Source organism: Aulostomus chinensis, chromosome 17, assembly GCF_037954235.1.
Source record: "Aulostomus chinensis isolate RoL2024-O1b breed Wild chromosome 17, RoL_Achi_v1.0, whole genome shotgun sequence".
Taxonomy (NCBI): domain Eukaryota; kingdom Metazoa; phylum Chordata; class Actinopteri; order Syngnathiformes; family Aulostomidae; genus Aulostomus; species Aulostomus chinensis.
The window spans coordinates 5,929,909-5,949,321 of record NC_141336.1 but is presented as its reverse complement, the minus strand read 5'-3'; the positions used below and the strand labels follow the sequence as shown (position 1 = coordinate 5,949,321).

General features: G+C 41.7%; 1 protein-coding gene across 1 annotated transcript in view; it reads right to left on the bottom strand.

The window, feature by feature from the left end:
• Nucleotides 1–11,848: 11,848 nt before the first annotated feature.
• Nucleotides 11,849–19,413, bottom strand: part of ppp2r5eb (protein phosphatase 2, regulatory subunit B', epsilon isoform b) — a 52,474-nt gene continuing 44,909 nt past the window's right edge. The window contains exons 9-14 of the mRNA XM_086182260.1: nt 18,260–18,313; nt 16,661–16,711; nt 16,456–16,575; nt 16,247–16,374; nt 15,151–15,252; nt 11,849–14,697 (exon numbers count right to left, since the gene is read on the bottom strand). Coding sequence (XP_086038386.1) covers nt 14,598–14,697; nt 15,151–15,252; nt 16,247–16,374; nt 16,456–16,575; nt 16,661–16,711; nt 18,260–18,313 — 555 coding nt within the window. The 3' untranslated portion in view covers nt 11,849–14,597. The remainder of the gene's footprint in view (nt 14,698–15,150; nt 15,253–16,246; nt 16,375–16,455; nt 16,576–16,660; nt 16,712–18,259; nt 18,314–19,413) is intronic.

Sequence of the window (19,413 nt, the reverse complement as noted above, 5' to 3'; positions counted from 1 at the left end):
GTTAGCTGCCAGGTATCCTTTGACGTGCTCACCGACCATTGATTCAAACAACCAAGCCAAAACAGAGTTTTGAAATAAGTCAAAAATAGGTGAGAACAGCTGGGCCACCTCCTTTAGTGAGGGGAATAACAATGAAATTTATTTGCCACTACAAATGTAACATATTGGCTCAGCCGATGCAAGTTTTAAAATGGAAGATTCCAAAATATCAGGAGCAGCCAGCTTTCAAGGGTTCGTTCCTATTAGAGCTGCAATAACCTCTGTCATGGTAAATGGGTTGAGCTTATAGACCTGAGCCCTGGCCCGAGGCCCTGTCGAATACTGGACGTATTCTAGGAGAATTGTCAGTATTCAACACAAAACCAGAAGTAATAGAATTTTTATTGAAAAGATTTAAAATTTCAGTTTTGTCTCATGCCCATACACCATCGATGAATGAGACTGATAAATGTTTCCCAGAAGTCTTTTGTACTTTGAGAATTTCAATAGTTGTTGAAAAATAATACTACTTTTAGAGAAAAAAGGTAAAATTGTTTGGTTGTTCATCGATGATGAACTCAATGGATTTTAACTCCCTTTTATGGAGTGTTATTCTCAAGATTCATTTACGTGTATGACTTTAAAACTAGGAAAGTCATCAGTGTATGGCTTGTTCCGTGTAAACAATGAGTCATGGACTGTACACAAGACTATCAACTCACTCAAGTTTGAATTTTAATTCAATTCAGCTGACTGGGGATCTCAAACTCATTGTTAAATGCTTATAAACAACAACAACAACAACAACAACATTGCCTCAAGGCCAAACAATGAATATCAAATTGGACATGACTGCTTTGATTCCTAGATTTCTTTAAAAAAACTAAAAAAACAAAGGCAGGTGACAGCACGGACAAAGGCTGAGTCAACCTCCTGCTTTGCAGAGTCATGACAAAAGACAAATCCTCTTCTTCTTTTGTTACTTGTCTGGTAAATGACTCTGGTAACTATCACCACAAGGAAACAAGTGATGACATAAAAGGCTTTGTTGGTTGTGCCAAGATATATGAACTGAAGTGGATTTTGACAGAATATTGTCGTGACCAACACATTTCCTCCGTCGTGCCTGATTACAGTCATCAGGACTGACTAGCAGGCATCTTTATCTATTTAGTGTGACACATTCCAAGAACAGCAACGAGGCGTCTAGCGTGCCTCGTGATGGAAAGTCCACAACACCGGTCTGTTTGGTCTTTTCCCTCTGGTGTGACAATTCTTGAAAGATGTAGATAATAATTTGCCTGATGTTGACCAAGTACCTACATGGATGTACACATTATTGCGAAGAGAAAGAGAATGTTACTTCTGTCAGAGCAACAAAAGACCTTGAAGGCTCTTGAGTAGAGACCTTGTGGATGTTTTCTAGAGTGATGACCATGACACCCTCGGAGGATTAATGTGGATGACACTTCACCAACCTAGTAAGCAGCTGGTTAGCTGAACTATGCTAGGCTATCATACCCCAGAAATGCATCAACATAAGCACATCATACAGTTGACTATTTTAATGCAATCTGTGGGGGGGTCGTAACACAAGACCACCTGTGTCCAACATAGCACTTCCGCTGCATTGATTCACAACGTCACTCCTGACCTTCCTACCTGATGACTGGAACTAGTACGATGGGGGCTCTTGTCATCTCGTCAGTCTCCAAACCAAGATACAGCAAGATTTTATGGTACTATGATCATAGTGTCAGACATGGTAAATAACGTGTAGTCTGATCCTAGCATAACCATGGAAACAAGAGAGGTCTCCACATGCATCCATGGTCAAGTTTTTGTCTAAAGCCTACCAAACTGGCAAAGTGCCTTCTATTAACCATAAATACCAACTATATCTCCAGTTTGAATGGAGGATCAGAAACGACATATATCTATGCAACAAGTGGAAGTTTTTCAGGAAGATGGATGATGAAACCTGATCACCCACAGCAGGTTATTAGCACCTTTGGTTACCATGTCAACTGTGGGGTTTCTGTCTTTAAATGGACAATGACAAAAGCATCTCAGTGAGGTGAGACTGAGATTTCACCCTGGAGTCATTGAATCAGTGAGGAATGGTTGGATGTGTCTTCTGCAGGATTGAGTTACAAGATGAAACAAAAGGCGAGAGGATTTACGAAAAGTCTTGTTTGTGTCAGCAGAGAAGGTCATGTGACATGACATTACATTGTTTGACATGAGAAGAGAGCAGTGAATGATCTAAAATGAGATGAGGATGCATGGCATCAGAGGACTTAATCTTAGGCTGTAAAAGGATGCAAAATTACCTCCCATGTGAGGTCATGGGTACATGGGACAGTGGTAAAATACCATCTCAGGAGTGTCTTCAATGGCAATGTGCGTCATTGTGTCCTTGGTTTTTCTGCTTAAGTTATTATACTTGTGCCCCGGTTTGGGAGCCTACACCACATGGTCAGTGTCACATGACCTACGTGGCCGCTACATCACGACCTATGCCGTAGGTGAGGCTCTATGCCTGCGTGTAGGTGTGGCTGTGCCAACTGAAATTACACCTCTGAAACCCAGGCTGGCACGGAGTCTTTGATATTGTCAGGCTGTGTTCCTTCGGGTAAAACTGAGGAAATTGTTTTGGAGTTGTAGCTGATAAATGTTGAACAGCGATTACATTTACTTGAAAAAATAAAAACCCGAACAAGAGCTCAGATCACAGAGGGAGATGGTTGGAAATGTGTCTGCAGGAAATGTGATGTCACGTAAGCACATATCCTGGGAGGTACGTCAGGCTACGGAGTTGTGTGCGAGGCTACATACACCTCCTGTATGAACTTCAGTGGCGGTTGCTGGTCTGTGAAACAGGTGAAGCTCATTTTAGGCCAAATTATTTATACGGGAATTCTGCCCTCCATTCCTTTTGCAGAAAATGCTCTGTGACCCTGTTGTACCACCTGGGTGTCTTTTCCAGGGACTTGACGAGTTTCCTCTCAATGGCCAGGAGAGCAAGCGTGGTTGCTTAAATGGTATCGTGCTCCTATAAAACTGAGCAAACAACTAGAATAACTAGGAAACGCAATAATTATATAAAACTGAAATAAGGAAATGCTAGAATTGTGCTTTTATTTATAGTACATGTACAAAAGGGGACAGTTCGTCCAATCATCATGCAGCAGCCGAGCATCCCTGCCCGCCCGCTGCTCCATTGACTCCCAGAGACACTGAACCCCCCCTTAATGTGATGATTTTGCTGAATTTATCCAATCAATGTCAAGCTCACTGCAGTGAAAAAAAAAGCTTTTCTGTGCTGCGCCGCTGAAGTCAATCGAAGCTGTGCCTGAACAGGCCTTAACACAACCTGTTGCCATGGGAACTTAAGAGAAAAAAAAATCACATCAGACAATCTGCGATGATCAAACTGTAAAATGTGTATTTTCCGTTCATCTCTGCAACGGCTAGAAAAACATAGAAACCCACAAATGTAAATTTGGGGGATTTATGTTTCCGTAAACTTTTGACAGATTGATGAGAAATAACACTGTACTGAGACACTATCAAGTCAAGTCAATTTTATTTGTGTAGCGCCAAATCACAACAAAAGTTATATCTCATGGCACTACAAATTGAGCAGGCCTTGCGCCACCTTTCTTGAATTCATTTACACCCAACGATTCTCCATGAGCAGCAATGCTTTATCACAAATATGGTTATGTCAGAGCTGATATTGACAAACTTGCTCTAAAAAAATAAATTCTATTACCATGTTATTATAACCATAAAATATATTTGCGAGGCATCTTTTAGGCAGCTGGCTAAAGTTAGCTGGGCGGCTAATGTTGACAAAGGTCATTCAAAACCAAGTTTTCAGAAAATGTCTTCACTCCAAATGGATGCCCCATGAGGTCAAAGATTTACAGTTTTCTGTGCAACTCTGAAAAAGCACAGATGGTGAACTGAACTCAAGAGCGTCAATATGTTAAAGTATAATTCCATACCTACCTACCTACCTTAATATGGTTTGTTATGTTTGCAATGCATCTTGTAGGTAAGTAGTTAACGTTCGGGGGCTGGCTGATGTTGGCTAAGTGTGCTAACGTCACAGGCCTGCCAACATAGAACACACTGTTCTTGCTGAAAAGCAAAAAATGCTGTTGAAAACCTTTAACTGAATGTGACACCTTATGAGGCACCTGTCACAGCAGCTGAGAAGCATGGCAGCAACCTTCATATTTACATGAATCCCATCTGTAGTCTTATAAAGCACATTTAATTCAGAGACATATTTGAGTCAATAAGTCCTCTTCATAACCAGTAAGCTGTCACAGAGACACACAAAAAAAAAAAAGACAAGTTGTGAAAACTCCTCAAGAGTACACCTTCCATGTGGTTGCATCTGTGTACGAACAAGCAACTGGATTTGTGGGTCAAAAGGTTTTCTGTTACCTCTGACTAGAAGACTAGAAGTGAAGGCAGTGAGGAGAAAAATTATCACACTATTTCCGGATGGTAAAATCGGGCTTGGAAAACTTGCCACCTCGGTACAGGAGTTGAAGGCTGAGCAGGAACGAGGAGAGGTTTTTACACGATGTGACGGTCTGTTTCTCAGCACGGTGCATTAAGTCGTGTTAAATATTTAGTGACACTGCCTTGAAACAGCCAAAATGGATGTTTATAGTCCTTAGTGGGTCTCTGGCCTGTTTCCTAGCATTTCCCCCTCTAAATAAACGAGCTGAGCTCTGTCTGACATCACAGAAAACAAGTTGGGTCTTATTAAACATTTTCAAAAAGCACTCAGTCAATAAGAAACATGAGCTTTGGATATGGGTAGACTCAATTAAAAGAACTGAGCCAGCAAAGTAGCCCAGTATTCCTGCCATATCGGCATAAATCCCAAGACGCTGCTGCAACAACTAAAACTAAGGACATGATTCAACTTTGTATCCCACAGAGAAGCTGGTCATAGATCTGGAAAGGCCACAGGAAGAAAGGTCCTAAATACAGAATAAATATATCTATGTGATATAACTTCCATCCATCCATTTTCTACCGCTTATCCTGTTAAGGGTCACAGGGGGCCTGGAGCCTATCCCTGCTGCCTTCAGGCGAGAGATGGTCCAGTCCATCGCAGGGCCAACACATACAGACAGACAACCAGTCGCTCTCACAGCCACACCTACGGTCAATTTAGAGAGTCTGATAAACCTCGTCCCCTCTTGGTGTGTTTGGAGGAAGCCGGAGTACCAGAGAGAACCCACGCAGGCCCAGGGAGAACATGCAGACTCACACAGAAAGACCCCTTGCTCGAACCTTCTTGCTGTGAGGCAAGAGTGCTAACCACGGCACCACCACGCCGCCGTGTGACATAACTTGTTCCCACAATTCAATCAATTTTTTTTTCCCACAAGGTTTAACTTTTTTTCCACAATTTACTTAATTTATAGCAACAGAATATAGCCTGTGCCCACAATTTAATCCATTTTTGAAGACAAGATACAACTTGTTCCCACAACTTAATTAATTTTACCAAAGAACTGTCATGCTTCCAAAATGTGATTATTTTTTAGAAACAAGATATAACTTGTTCCCACAATTTAATCAATTTTTAGCAACATTTTAAGTATAAAGTATGTAGAAATAAGTGGACTCCCGTCTTTGCAGGTACCACCATAAGGGGAGTGACTGACAACCACAGTGTGTTTATGAGCTAAAAGAGGAAGAATTTTTTTGTTACTAAAGCCGATCTGAAGTGCAATTTGACTCATTCATCTTCGCAGGGCATTCTGTAGAGTAATATGCACCGTCTCAAAAGGCCAACTTTAATCTTGAAATGACAAGTTTATACCCAAAATTGCAATTTTATTCTCCAAATGCACAATGACATAAAGGTCTTCTTCCTCCTCTGAATTAGTTTGACTTTTTTTTCTTGACATTTCCATTTCTTTTTTTCTCATTGTCAATTTTTTTGGAAGCGCACGATGAAAATAAAACTTTTTACTTTTAACTTTACTCTCGAGATTCCTCTTTTCTTGACATTTTGAATAACTTGTTTCCTTACTTTGACTAATTTGTGGGAAGAAGTAACACCTCACGGGTGAAGTTATTTAAATTTTGGGAACAATTTATACCTCAGTGCCACAATTTTATTTGTCTTTCTGTGGACACTTGAGGGCTCCGTAGGATTAAGAAAGAAGCACAGAAAAAGATGTCTGTGATGCATCGCATATTGAATTGATATCATACTGTATGTTGAGTGTCACGGCTGTGTGGAAATGACTTGAATCATGGTCCCCATGACTTGTTTCTCTGTAGTTTCTGTGCTGTTTGTGTGTGTGTAGGAGTTTGTTTTGACTCATTCTGTCTGTGAACAACTGTGCACTCGCTTAGGTCCAATATCACACTAATGAAACTCGTAGGAAGGGAGTCTGACTCTGAACTCCCGTTTTTATCCAGACATAAATATGTAAACACCTCACTTTATATTTAGCATTGTTGGGGAGTTGTTGTATGGTGTAACTTAAATCTTTGTTACAGCATTTACTGCCCATTTACAAATCTGTGTCATATGGAGATATTCTGATCAATAGATTTATTGACACACAATCTTATGTCGAAACGTGTTCCGATCTCTGACTGTTCACATAGTTCACATGTGGACAGAGTTCAAAACAGTCCTTTTCATTTTCAAAATTATGTAGCGACCATGAACAGTTGAAATTTAGCCATCCATTTTCTTTGCTGCTTATCCATTAAGGGTTGCGGGGGGCTGGAGCCTATCCCAGTTGACATTGGGCGAGAGGCGGGGTTCACCCTTGACGGGTCGCCAGTCCATCACAGGGCCATCAGAAGTTAAGTATCTTGCTCAAGGACACTTGGACATTGTCACGGGGGGAAGTGAAGATCGAACCAGCGACACTTTGGTTGCTAGATGGCCTCTCTACCTCCACGCTGCTCCTGGACATTCAGAAAGGTAGGACTGGAGGCACTGCTTGTTTCATTGCAGTACAGAGCTGAATAAAGAAGATGTGGTTTATACTGGACAATATGCTTGAGAGTTTGTAAAGGGACATTTTTGGAGTGCTTGTTTGGCTAAATCCACGTGCCCGACTCTTTCTGCACTCTTGAATCACAAGTATGAGATGCAGAGGGGAAAAAAATATCGTTCGGAGCTCCAGGCACAGATTGATGAGAATACTCAACAGGCTAAATACACTTCTGGGGTGAATGTAACTTACCACTTCGACTTAGAGTTTTTTGGTGAAGAGGGAAAGGAATTTGTTTTATTTCTCAGCGGGTGGTTTCGAGGATCACACGGAGGACCAGCTGCTGGACCTCTGATCATCCTGCTTGGCCAGTCCACTCCTCCCAGGAAGATCAGTGCTTTGTTCTCACAGAAGTGCATCTCTATCCAAATTGAGGGTTTTTTTGTTGTTGTTGTTTTTTGCTCCTTGCTGGTACAGAGAGCAATATGATGTTGTATATCATTAAGAATCTCTTAATGAGTCCTCTCACACACCCTAATTTACTTAATATGCTGTCATGTGACCTTGTCTCCTAATTGAATAAAGTTGGAACTTCCTCCAGGGTCTCCTCCTCTTGGGTGAACTTAAAGGGGCTCAGCAAAACAGTATTAGGGAAGAAAATGTAGCTTTTATGTATTTAAGTACATAACCAACTTGTCCACATTGTCTGTAGGAACCTCTCAGGGCTTTGACACACGTATGTCGAGGTACAAGTACAAGTATATTTATGACTTGTGTTTTTAATGAGAGTACTCCTTCACCTCCTGCTTTCATACAATCACATTAATGAAAGTCAGAGTAAGTAAGTGCTGCTGGCATCAGTCCACAGAGGAGTCGGCCTGACATGCTTTGTGTGTGCGCGCGTGAGTTCGCACGGAAGCCGTGGGGTGACACACACGCATACACGCGCACACACAAAGCCCTATTCGTGTAACTGCTTGTGTGGGCTCGCAGCTCCTCCAGCAACATTATTTATGGCAGGCGAGTGGGAGGCAAATACTTTTTATTTGATGGAGAAAAAGGGGGAAAGCTTTGATGTCATTCATGTTATTATCAAACACGCACAGGAATGAGACTATTTCAGCTCATCAACATGTCAAAAATATTCCCTGGAATACATATGTGCTTTATGACATAAAAGGAGGGGAGAATCCCTGTAGGAGGCGGCACTGACACATCACACTCTGAACGCTCTTGTTTTTATAGAGAGCTTCACAAAATGGCAGATTTGCTGAAGGCAATAAGGGATTAGGAAGCTTATATCAATAAACATACAGCACATTGATTAGCTGATGCGGATTAAGGAGGAAATACCCAGACAGAGGAGAGAGAGGAGAGGATGGGAGTGGGGGCAGAGAAGAGGAGACAGGGGAAAAGGAGAGGAGAGAAGAGAACACAAGGAAACAAGGACAGGGGAGAAGACGAGGGAAGGGGGTCAAAACAAGGAAGAAGAGGAGATGAGACAAGGGGAGGGGAAAAAAGTGAGGAGGGGAGGAAAAGGGTAAATGATGGAGTCAAAGATGCACAAAGAGGTGAGATAAACAGAAGCAAAATGTTGAAGAAGAAGGCAGGGGTTTAGTGGAGCTTTGGAGGGAATCTTTGTGAACACCAAAATAAAAGAGTGAGGCAAGTGAGAGAGGACATGACTCAGGAAGAGAATAACAGCACCAGTCAGCTGGGTCTGTCACCCATCAGCCTTTTCTAGCCTGGTTTCATCATAAGGGGCATGATTACCACTCTATCTATGAAACAATTTTTTTGTTTTTCATACATTATTTTTCTTTTTTGGAAATCGACAGTCATGATGGTGACTTACCAGCGTGTATTTTATGCTAAAAAATGTCAAGTGGCATGCCATTTATGCACATTCCTGCTATTTCAAAAGCTCATACACATGGAGCCCCACATGAGGTAGCTTAGCACACCACTGTTCATTTATACTCATTTGTAATGGCAAGAATTTCTAAAACAATAAAAACAGCCATCACAAAGGATTTGAAGTCTTATTAACAAGAAAGCCCCCCCCCCCCACACACACACACACACACACACGTACTCATATCACCCATGGGCAGCTGGTCTCTGGGGGTCTCAGAGACCAGCTGACACAGATGCAGTAGAGGCGGATCCACCCTCATTTGCCTCTGGGGACAAAGGACAGAAGGCTTTGGCATCATGATTTCACGACATGTTGATCTGCCGTGTTGGATGCTATCTGTTTTGTTTTGCTGTGGCCAAAACTCCATTCGATCTAGAAATTATGAGTATTTGAATTGCACTTTATCGACCGTGCAAACAGCACTTACTGGTAATTTAAGCAAAAAAGTTGTTACAAAGTGCAGCAGCGCTACATTTGACCACTGTGGCATGGAAACAGACTTGCTGTCTTGCAGTGATGAAGTTCTTACCTTCATCTCTTACATGCATCGATCTCTCAGTCTTAGTTTATGTACCTGAACTTGGTTTAAGAGGCAGATGGTAAAAATCCCATGCGATTTAAATCAGGTTTGACTCCACATACCGTTGTTTACCGACTTGATCGTTGGCGACTCCTACACGTGTTCATGAAGTGGACGTGGGACTCCAAAAGCTAAGCTACACAGCTTGCTTGGCTTTGTGACCTCTCATGATACATTGGAAGGTTTGGATCTCTGTCCACTGACTGGAGCTCTCATCCCAACCACTCAACCTTTGACTCATCCTCTCAGAATAATGGCCCCTGGTTTTAATCACCAGTCCGTCCCAGAACGCTCCCTTTACTTCAGTTTTTGTCTTCAGCTTCATGATGACAAGAACAGTACAGTGTTTGTTGTTAACTATACTCACTACTAGCACGTCCAATAATGCAACACAATGTCAGCTCTCAAGAACATTTTCCTAAGAGTTGGTGTGTTCTTTTAAAGTATAACAACATTAACATCGTCAAAACTGGGTCACAATGTTCAACTAAGTGACATTCAATTAATCTGTTTCCTGGTGGCAGTGAGATGTGGATGAATATGAGAAGCAGTAGAAAGAGTGCATAGGAATAATCAGCTGAATAAAAAGATTTCTGGGATAATTAATGATGACTACGCTCTCAGCCGTCGAGCAGAAGAACTAGAGGCACTGAGGCATGTGAACCTTCCAGTAATTACCTGGACCAAACTCACTTCAAGCTGTCAGAAGGTTTTTTCTATTTCATAAGTGTTCCACCTGATCTCTCAGCCGCATCTCAACTTCTCACACTGCTGACCAAACATGTCCTATAATCTGGCGGGCAGATTATTTAGATTAGATGCATCCTTAATTTAAATGATAGGTTTGGGAGGAAGCCATTTCAGCAGTTGATCCATTTAATCCTGATAGGACTACAATTTCTGCAACTGTCAAGACAGTAACTTTTGTTTACCTTTCTATTTTGCACATTAAACACAAGGGATGTTGGTAATCTCACTTATCATCTTCTCAGGTCTCACCTTCAAAGAAACTCACGAATCGAAGTTAGTCATCTACCTCGTGGCATCAGTCCATCTCAACAGCCTTGGCATATTATTTTTTCCTGTTGTTCATTTTGTCCTGAAAAACACATTTGTGTCACTGCACTGATATGCATTTTCCTGTCCGCTTCTCTGTGAACAGTCAGTGGATTGCAGGTGTCTGCTGACCTCTGATGGTAGAATAAAGTACTGCAGCAGTTCAATAAACAGCAAATTAAGCACTTTGAGCCTGCCTGTAATCTCAACTCTTCTGAATTGATGTTTTCTCAGAAAATCTCAACATAAAACTCAACAGTGCTAGATGAAAACATTAAAGTGAGTAAAAACTCCTTTTGAAAGGGATTATGACAGTGAAAAACAAAGTTCAAATAAAATACGTGTTTTTGAAAGGAGTATTTGAACTTTTGGAGATTTTTAAATTTATGGGAGGAAATTTTAAAGGAGACAACTTCCTTCCTTGGCTCCAGCACAAAATCTTTCTGTGTGAGTCTCCATGTTCTCCCTGTTCCTGTGTGGGTTCTCTCTGGTACTCCAGCTTCCTCCCACAGTCCAAAGACATCAAGAAGGGACGAGGCTGATTGATACTCTAAATTGACCGTAGGTGTGGCTGTCAGTGTGAATGGTTGTCTGTCTACATGTATTGGCCCTGAGATGGACTGGTGACCTGTCCAGGGTGAACCCCGCCTCTCGCCAGAAGGCTGCTGGGATAGGCCCCAGCCCCCCCGCGACCCTTAGCAGGATAAGCGGTAGAAAATAGATGGATGGATGGAACTTCCTTCTGGTACAGATGCAGTTTTGATGTTTAGCAAACAAAAAAGAGGACATTTAGAGGTTTCTTTGTATTTCACCAGAGATACAAACATGCACAAGTAGCTTCACACCATCAGCCCTTTCAAATCTAGACCATCTTTTATGATCGCGGCCTCTATGCACTGTCTGACCTGCATGCCTGGAGCAGTTGGGGGGGGTCAGGGGTCAGGACCCTCCTGACTGGCTGGAGGATTCTCAGACAGCATCTTCATGTTTCAAAAACTCATTCATGGTGAACATGATGTCAACAGTTCAATGAGCCGAGGTGAGGAGGGTGGGACGGTTTGGAGTTTTTAAATCTTCGTTTAGTTAGAAATGCAACCAATTGGTGAAACATCAAAAATAGAAGAAGGAAAGAAGAGTCTGGATCTTCTCGTCTGACTGGGGATGAGGAAAAAGAGCTTTTCACGAAAAAGTGTGTGCTCCTTTCACAAATCAAGCTTTCAAAGCTGTTTGATGAACACAGGTATGAAAAAAAATGATTTCAGTGCTATACTCCATTTTTTCTGGATTGAAAACCTATTGGTTGACTGGCGAACAAAGATACAAAAACAAATCTATATGTATTAATTGTCTGAACATTTTCACAATAAAAAAGCAGGTTTGGAAACACATACGCGTAGCTATCTTAATAAGGACATTCAGTGGTACAATGCTGAATCCCTCACCCCTCACGCTGACCCCGACCAGAAACTTAACCTAATTCTGAACCTTATCCCAAATATGAAGTCTTATCCCTAATATGTCCTTTCTAAAGGTGTGTCAAAAAGTGCAGACTGACCCAAATGATACACACAGACAGACAGACACACACACACACACACCCACACACACCTGAACCCAGTAAATAAATCCATTCAGCATCTGGGCTTTATCACAAAACAGGTTTAATTTAATATCTCTTTATTTTTTAAAATAATTAAACATTTGTATTTCTCCAACCCTTTTCCTTTTTTCAGTTTTTAAACCATATTATACCTGGGCCGCTCTAAAGCACACATTAACTCTGCGAGGGAGGGGGGAAGTTCACCATCAACATCCCCGCTCTTCACTTTCGACACACACCCCCTCCCCCATGACCTCTGACCCCAGCCTAACTGCCCTCAGCCCACCTCCCCGCCCTCCCTCCCTCCCCAACTAAAAAAAAAAAAAAAATCCAATGGTCAAAAAGAAACTTCATCAAATATCCAAAATGAGATAAAAACCAAGAGAAGGGGAGAGGCGTGAGACAGAAAAGAGACTAAAAAGGGGGGGAACACGATCATAAATACCAGGAAGTCTTGTTCCATAATACCTCTTTATATACTGGATACTCCTCTCCACAGTTTCCTACGCAAAAACAGGCTAAATTACTACGAGATACAAGATTATCATTGTACTGCATTCAATAACAATGTACAGGGTTGTCTTTTTTTGTTGTAATACTGTGAAGCTGACGCAGCGCCCCCCAGTGGGCAGGCAGGACAAGGAGGACAGGGGCGCTGGTCCATCACAACACGAGGAACATTTTTGGCGCTCCTCACAAGACCCATTTTTGATTGGTAAATGATTTCCCCGTTACGCTGAAGGGCATCAGTGCCAGACTGATACCTTGTATACCTGCTGTGGTGGATAGGTAGGAGGGAGGGGTCAAAGGTCAGAGCGAGGGAAAATAAAGACTGAAAAACGAATCCAGTGATGAGGAGCAGTCTGTGATTTGAAGGATGACAGTGAGGAGATGGAACTGAGTGTGACTGTTCTGCTCCAAGATCCATCTTGCCAAAGAAAAATTAAGAGTCCAGCTGACAGACGGGTGCACAGAACACTCATTTTTCAGTATTTTAAATGGATCTGCCATAAATATAGAAGATTCTTCCTTGGCCCATGCAACACCCATCCTCAGTGTTTGGTGCAAATCAGACTGGTTTTTTTTGTAACTTTGTTAACAAACAGCACTGATCACATGACCTGTCCGGCACATGATGCCGACGTATCCGCCAGCAGGGGCCAAATGTATGATAAAACACTCCTTCAAATTAAAGGTTTCTTGCTCTCATTTTTAATTTGTCCCCACAAAGAAATTGGTGCTTAAAACCATTGCTCGCCTTTCTCCCTTGATTTACAGTCTTCTGATTTTCAGAATAAAATAAGCTTTAACGCCATCAAATTGGAAGGGAGTTGTGATGCTCTAGAGCTTCTGCACTGAAAGGAAACTAATCATTGGTTTGGGCTGGATGAACTAAACACCGGGCAACATCTGGGATTAGAGGAAATTAACTGCTGGTACCTCAAGGATATGAACATCTTAAGTGATGAGTGTGAGGACTTGTAGAGACTCAGAGTCTGTTGAAGAGTTAACATCAAGCTTTTTCAACAGCACTCAACCAAATATTTGCAGACTCTTAACAGCCTTTATTGCACAATTGCAAAATATGGTTAGAGAGCCTGTGGATTTTGAGAGGACAAACTATTTAATTTGAAGGAGTGAATTAAGTGACTTGAGGGTAGAAAACGAGTGAAATAAATCAAACAGGTGTGGAAGCAGTCAGAGAGGAGGTGTCCATTTTGTTTTTATGTGTGTTTTTGCTCTGTTTAGTACCTGTTTAAAACAGGGAGGAGAGAAACCAAGAGAGGGAGCCATCATCAGGCCGGACATGCCACACGGGGGCAGAAATTAGACACACCTCTTCAGAGATTATGGGGGGAGGGCAATGGGAGGAAAAGCGAAGAGGAGAACCAAGAACCAAGAAAGAAAAAGACACAGAGGGCGGTGCTGAAGAGGAAGAGTGGGATGAAGAGTTCAATCTATCTTCTCTTTTTTGACGTTTTTTTTTAGATCTTTTTCAAGAGTTCATTTCATGTCCTACAGTCCAAGAGTTGTTTTTTTATTTAAATTCCCCCTCCCACACAAGTCATTTTCTCATTTTCTATTTTTTTCTTCCTTTTTTATTATTATTATTTTGTTTTTTCCGTTTTGCAATAATAGCAGTTTAAGGGAAAAAAAGAAAAAAATAATTATTTACAGTGTTGTTGAAATAATGAAAACAGACGTGATGTATCTACTGTAAAGTAAGTCGCACAAACACAGGAGAAAAAAAACATAAGAAGAAAAAAAAAAACAATTAAGAAACCAGCGGGCGCTCCGTGTCCATCCAGAGACGATGGCCTTTATCGGGGATTTCTGGGAGCTCTGAGCAGACATGGCTGATGTGACGGGGGTGGGGGTGGGGGGATGGAGGCGGGGGGAGTCAGAGAAGGGGGAGAGTAGGGTGGTGGGAGGGCAGGGCAGATGGGGAGTGCAGCGCTGTCTTCGTTAAGTTGGGATGATCCCATCGCTCCTAAGGCCTCGCTTCAGCTCCAAGTCCTCCAGCTTCTTCCACAGCTCCTCCCTCTCCTTCTCCTTCTTCTTCTCACTGGACATCAGCAGAAACAACACACCCACACTTGTTTACACACAATACCAACACACACACACACACACCATCAGTAATACCTCCAGCAGGTGCCGATCCAGTAGGAGCTGGCTGCACAGGAGCTGTTTCTTAAGTTTAATATTCCACTCTATTGATTTACTTGGTGATCAGCGCCCCCTGCTGACCCCCTGGACTGTACACAGCTGGAATGCTGGTCCAAACAGGTTGGCCCTGTTTGCTACAAGAATTTTTCCCAGGTCACCCTTTCACAAGCCAAGATATTGATATTCTTACTGAAGCCAATATTTCTATTTCCAACATGGAGACATAATAAATAACATCTTTACATTTGATGGACTAAACCATTGAAGTGATGAGGAAAATAATCCTCTTCTAACATGTCTCATCATCTGTCATATTATTCATGACTCAGTGATGTTTACAGCTTCTTACCGCTGGCGGTCCGACTTGTATGTGGCTGTGAGTTCATCAAATAAGGTACTGTTCATCTCCATGAAGGCCTTCAGTACGTTGTAGACCAGCGCCACGATGGCCCTGAACCGAGAGAGAGACACAAATGTGTATTTCTTCCATTTAAAATGTTTTAAATGGATACAAGTACAGAGTGAGAAGTGAATGCAAATGCATGCATTCAGCAATGTGACTCAGTACCACTGATCCAAACCTTTAAACATGTAACTGCGATACTTAGACATTTAGTTTTCTTCTATTTTAATATTCGTTTTGACCTGATTGATAAATATTTCTGGTGGGGTAATTTCTAGTGTCTTTCCATAGATTTCCTGCTCATGTACTGTTGGGACTTTCCCAGGTTTTACAAAATAAGCAAAGTGAATTTGATGGGGAATCAACAATAAATAAATAAAAACAAAATTACATAAAGTGGTAGAAAGAAAGAAAAAATGCAAAAATATAAAACCAAACAATTCTGAATGTTAATTGAAAGACTTGACAACATTTTTGGCAATAATAAGGACTTTTCTCGAAAACCACGCAATGTTTTTTGGGTTTTTTTTTTTTTTTTTAATCACTTCGACAAAATTATTTCATTGACCAATCACAGGTTCAAAAGTTAAGACCAGAGGACCAAAAAGAGGGCGTAGCTTAAGATGGCTGTTTTTTTTAAGACTAGATATTTTTGATGGTCAGGTCAGCGATGTTGGATCAGATGTTTTGCTTTTTAAGGCTTGTGAAGGACATCTAAAGGTCAAAACATGTCTGGATAGAAGAGCCACCAATCAATCACATCAGATGAGGGAAAAGATGAAGATGAGTACGGAGCTCAGTGTTGCTCCTTCAGTGTCTTTCTGTTTCCGGCCACAAACAGACACCGGACGCAGTAGTTTATAGTAAACAGACGCGGGGAGCCAAGGACAACCCAGTCTGACCTTTAGCAAAACACAGCCAAGTACACTGGAACAGGTGATTATATTTATTAATAAAATAAAACTATGTTTAAGGAAATTAACAGTAGAGGAGCATTTTCCACCACACAAAGCTATCAGGCAGTGTTTGAAGCATCACTCACGGGTTCCAGTGCTCTTTGGAGATCCTGTAGAGGCTGGCGAACATGATGGGAAGGATGACGCTGGAGTTCTCCTCGATCAGACTCATGATGTACTCGTTGTTCCAGTAGTAGAGAGCTCGCTCTGCAACCTACCACAACACAATACTTGAGACAAGTCCTCAACCTTTTTTTATGTCACAAACCAAACCGTCATTCCTGTGGTCACAGACCTGGAAGTGCGGGCTGGAGACACATCTGGAGATCTGTTTGAAGAGCGGCTCCTGGATCTTCACAAACTGTGTGGGTTCGATGACATCCAGGATCTCCTCAAGCTCGCCTAGAAACATCACCTGCAGTGCAACATCGTGAGCAAGTGTCACGACACATAACACACAACAAGGACACAAACAGACACGCACAGGGAACCAGCCTCACCTCTTTTTGACTGCAGGTTTTTGGCCAGAACTTCAGTAATCCTCTGATGACCTGAGGACCAGAAGGAGACACAATCTGAGCCTGATAATCCACGTTTGAGAACTGACCTTTCACATTTTAAAAAAATGTGTCAAGGTCGAAGTTATTCTTTTTTTAATCTTTAAATATTCTTTCATATTCTGACAGCCACACAAGCATATTCATTTAAAAGTTTTAGATTTCAAATGACAAATTGAGCTTCACTGCAGGAAGAGCCAAGAGAGTAAAAGTGCACTGAAGAGTCTGTTTTGATGGTCGTCTACTTTCAGGGTGAACTCAGAGGAACTAAAGAGAAGTCCCCAAAATTTTTCTGACCTGACTGCTGTATGAGAGGTAATCACCATCTGTATGATGGTGGGGACATGGTACACTTCCTGTAAGGAACTCAATACTTGACAGGATGCCAGGGCAGAGATGCCAGTGCAGGTGTAGTAGGGCAACAGAGGATTGAGTCCTGAAACTTAAAAAAAATAAGGGTCCGGATCCCTCATCTCTAAGTCAACAGGTCTGTGGTTAAATGAGTGAAATAAGATCTGTGGTTCATACAAGCCGAAGCTATTTTAAGGTTTTGCTTGATAGCAAAATACATCAGTTAACACCACACTGCGGAATTTCAAAGCTTTTTACTTGTCGGTGGCTGCTAACAAGTGGCCAAATGAGACTAAAGAGGTTGTTGTGGATATTAAACAGCATCACGGCAAAAACAGGAGAAGCATGAAGATATCTGTGGTCATGTTGAAGTCATGCGCTTGTGATGTCGTTCATTCCTAGTCATCATTAGCTCTGCACAATGATTGCTTTTAACTTCAAAAATCATAAAAGCGGTGATCTTTGGAGAAGATGATCTCGCTGAATTAAACATATCAGTCTCATCTGCTTTTGTTCACCACAGAGCTGATTTTCTGCAATGATCCAAAATCCAATGTTAAAGTCCCATCAGCTTTGTTTCAGGGAACCCATGGAGATGCCAACTTCCTGTTGGGACTGCAAAAAAATACCTCTTTGCTGCAAGGCTCTATATCTATAAGTTCTCTTGTTTATGTCTACAAGAGAGTTTGGCTGCTAAATCTGTACCCTGGAGTCATTGTAGCTGGTGCCAACTGAGAAAAAAACAGGAGATTTGCAAAACTGTACTGTGTATAATTTATACATTGTGTGATCAGATTCAGAATCCATAAACATGGAGTCATCAACTGTACCCACGTCATATACGTCCACCTATGCACTGTGAAGAACTTCTATCTTCTGACCGGGACTGACCTTTGCCAACCAAATGAGTCCAATTTATCTTGATTGAACATTACATTGTGATTTGTATCAGACATCACAGTTTCTTGCAAAATGTATGAATTTCGAATCCTTCGCCAAAGATGATGATGAATCATAGCACACGGTTTACAAACGATGCACACGAATGCAAACGGAGAATATAAATTTACGCGTCTCTTCTCTCTCTCTTGGTTGACACCAGGGGGATTCTGGCACAACAGAGAATAGTTGGAGGTGCTGAGTTGCCTTCCAACATTGAGGGAAAGAAAAAAGAAGTGCGCTGATACTTACTGGTTCTGTTAATGTGGGGTCTTTCTCTAGGAACTGTACAATGCAATATGCCAACTGCAGGGAGAGAAGACACTGGAAGTCAATGATGGAACATTCACTCAATGAAGATTTACAACTGATTTAGCATCTAAGATACAGAAAAACTTAAAAGCTGACAGCACCTTAGTACTTGATGCTTTAGTCACTCTTTAGTTTCAACATCTGATAGTTTCTCAGTCCTTTGCTGGATTAATATTTGACGGCTAAGCAGTTGTTCCGACTGTTCAGGTCTGATTTCCTCCACAGATATCACCACCACAACACCAGACACATTGTTTCCTACACTTTAAATATTCTTATATTTTGGGACGTGAGTGATGGGGAGAGGATTTGAAGACAGAGCAGCTAATCACACTTTGATTTCTGAACGCTTGGTGCAGTCTCACCAGCCTTCACCAGTATCAGAAACACCCGTTATCATTCACTCTGAATTGTGTTCTCTGTCTACCTGAAGTCCAGTATTGATCTCTTTTAGCCGTTTTTGTTCTCTTTGTTTTGTACCAACTCTCGAGGGAAATATCTGACTCTTCAGCTGCTAACTGCTAATGTTCACCAGCTAGTCACTAAGTCTGTCTGGTTGTGTGCCTTTAAGAGCATTTTTTTTTTTTCAAAAAATCAGCTGAAAACCGCATTATCAAACCCGCGAGAGTGGACAAAAACAGCTGAAGCTTTGATGTGGAACTTTACATCATCGTTTCTGCTGGACGCTACGACAGTGTTACGGTTTTGCCAGTAAAATAATTGTTGTGAGTACCACAACCTGTGAAATGACTCACACTTTGATCAATTTGGTCTGACTACATTTGAGAAGACGTTAACTGCCACAAGATTTAATTATTTACCTACATTCAAGTCAGCAGAGATATAAACTGAACTAGCCAGCTCTGCTAATAAAGCCTGCACAGTAACACGCCCTCACAGCAGTGAAGGAAAATTAACCCGTACACCAGCGCCATGTACGAGGAAGTACAGCGATGAGCTTCGTGAGCACAGATAGAACAGCTGAAAGGCCAGTCGAGCTTCAGAACTGCTGATAATTCTTTGACGTTTTAAACATACAGAACATGAACCTCTGATCTAATACCTTATAAACATATCCACAGCAATTGTTTTGA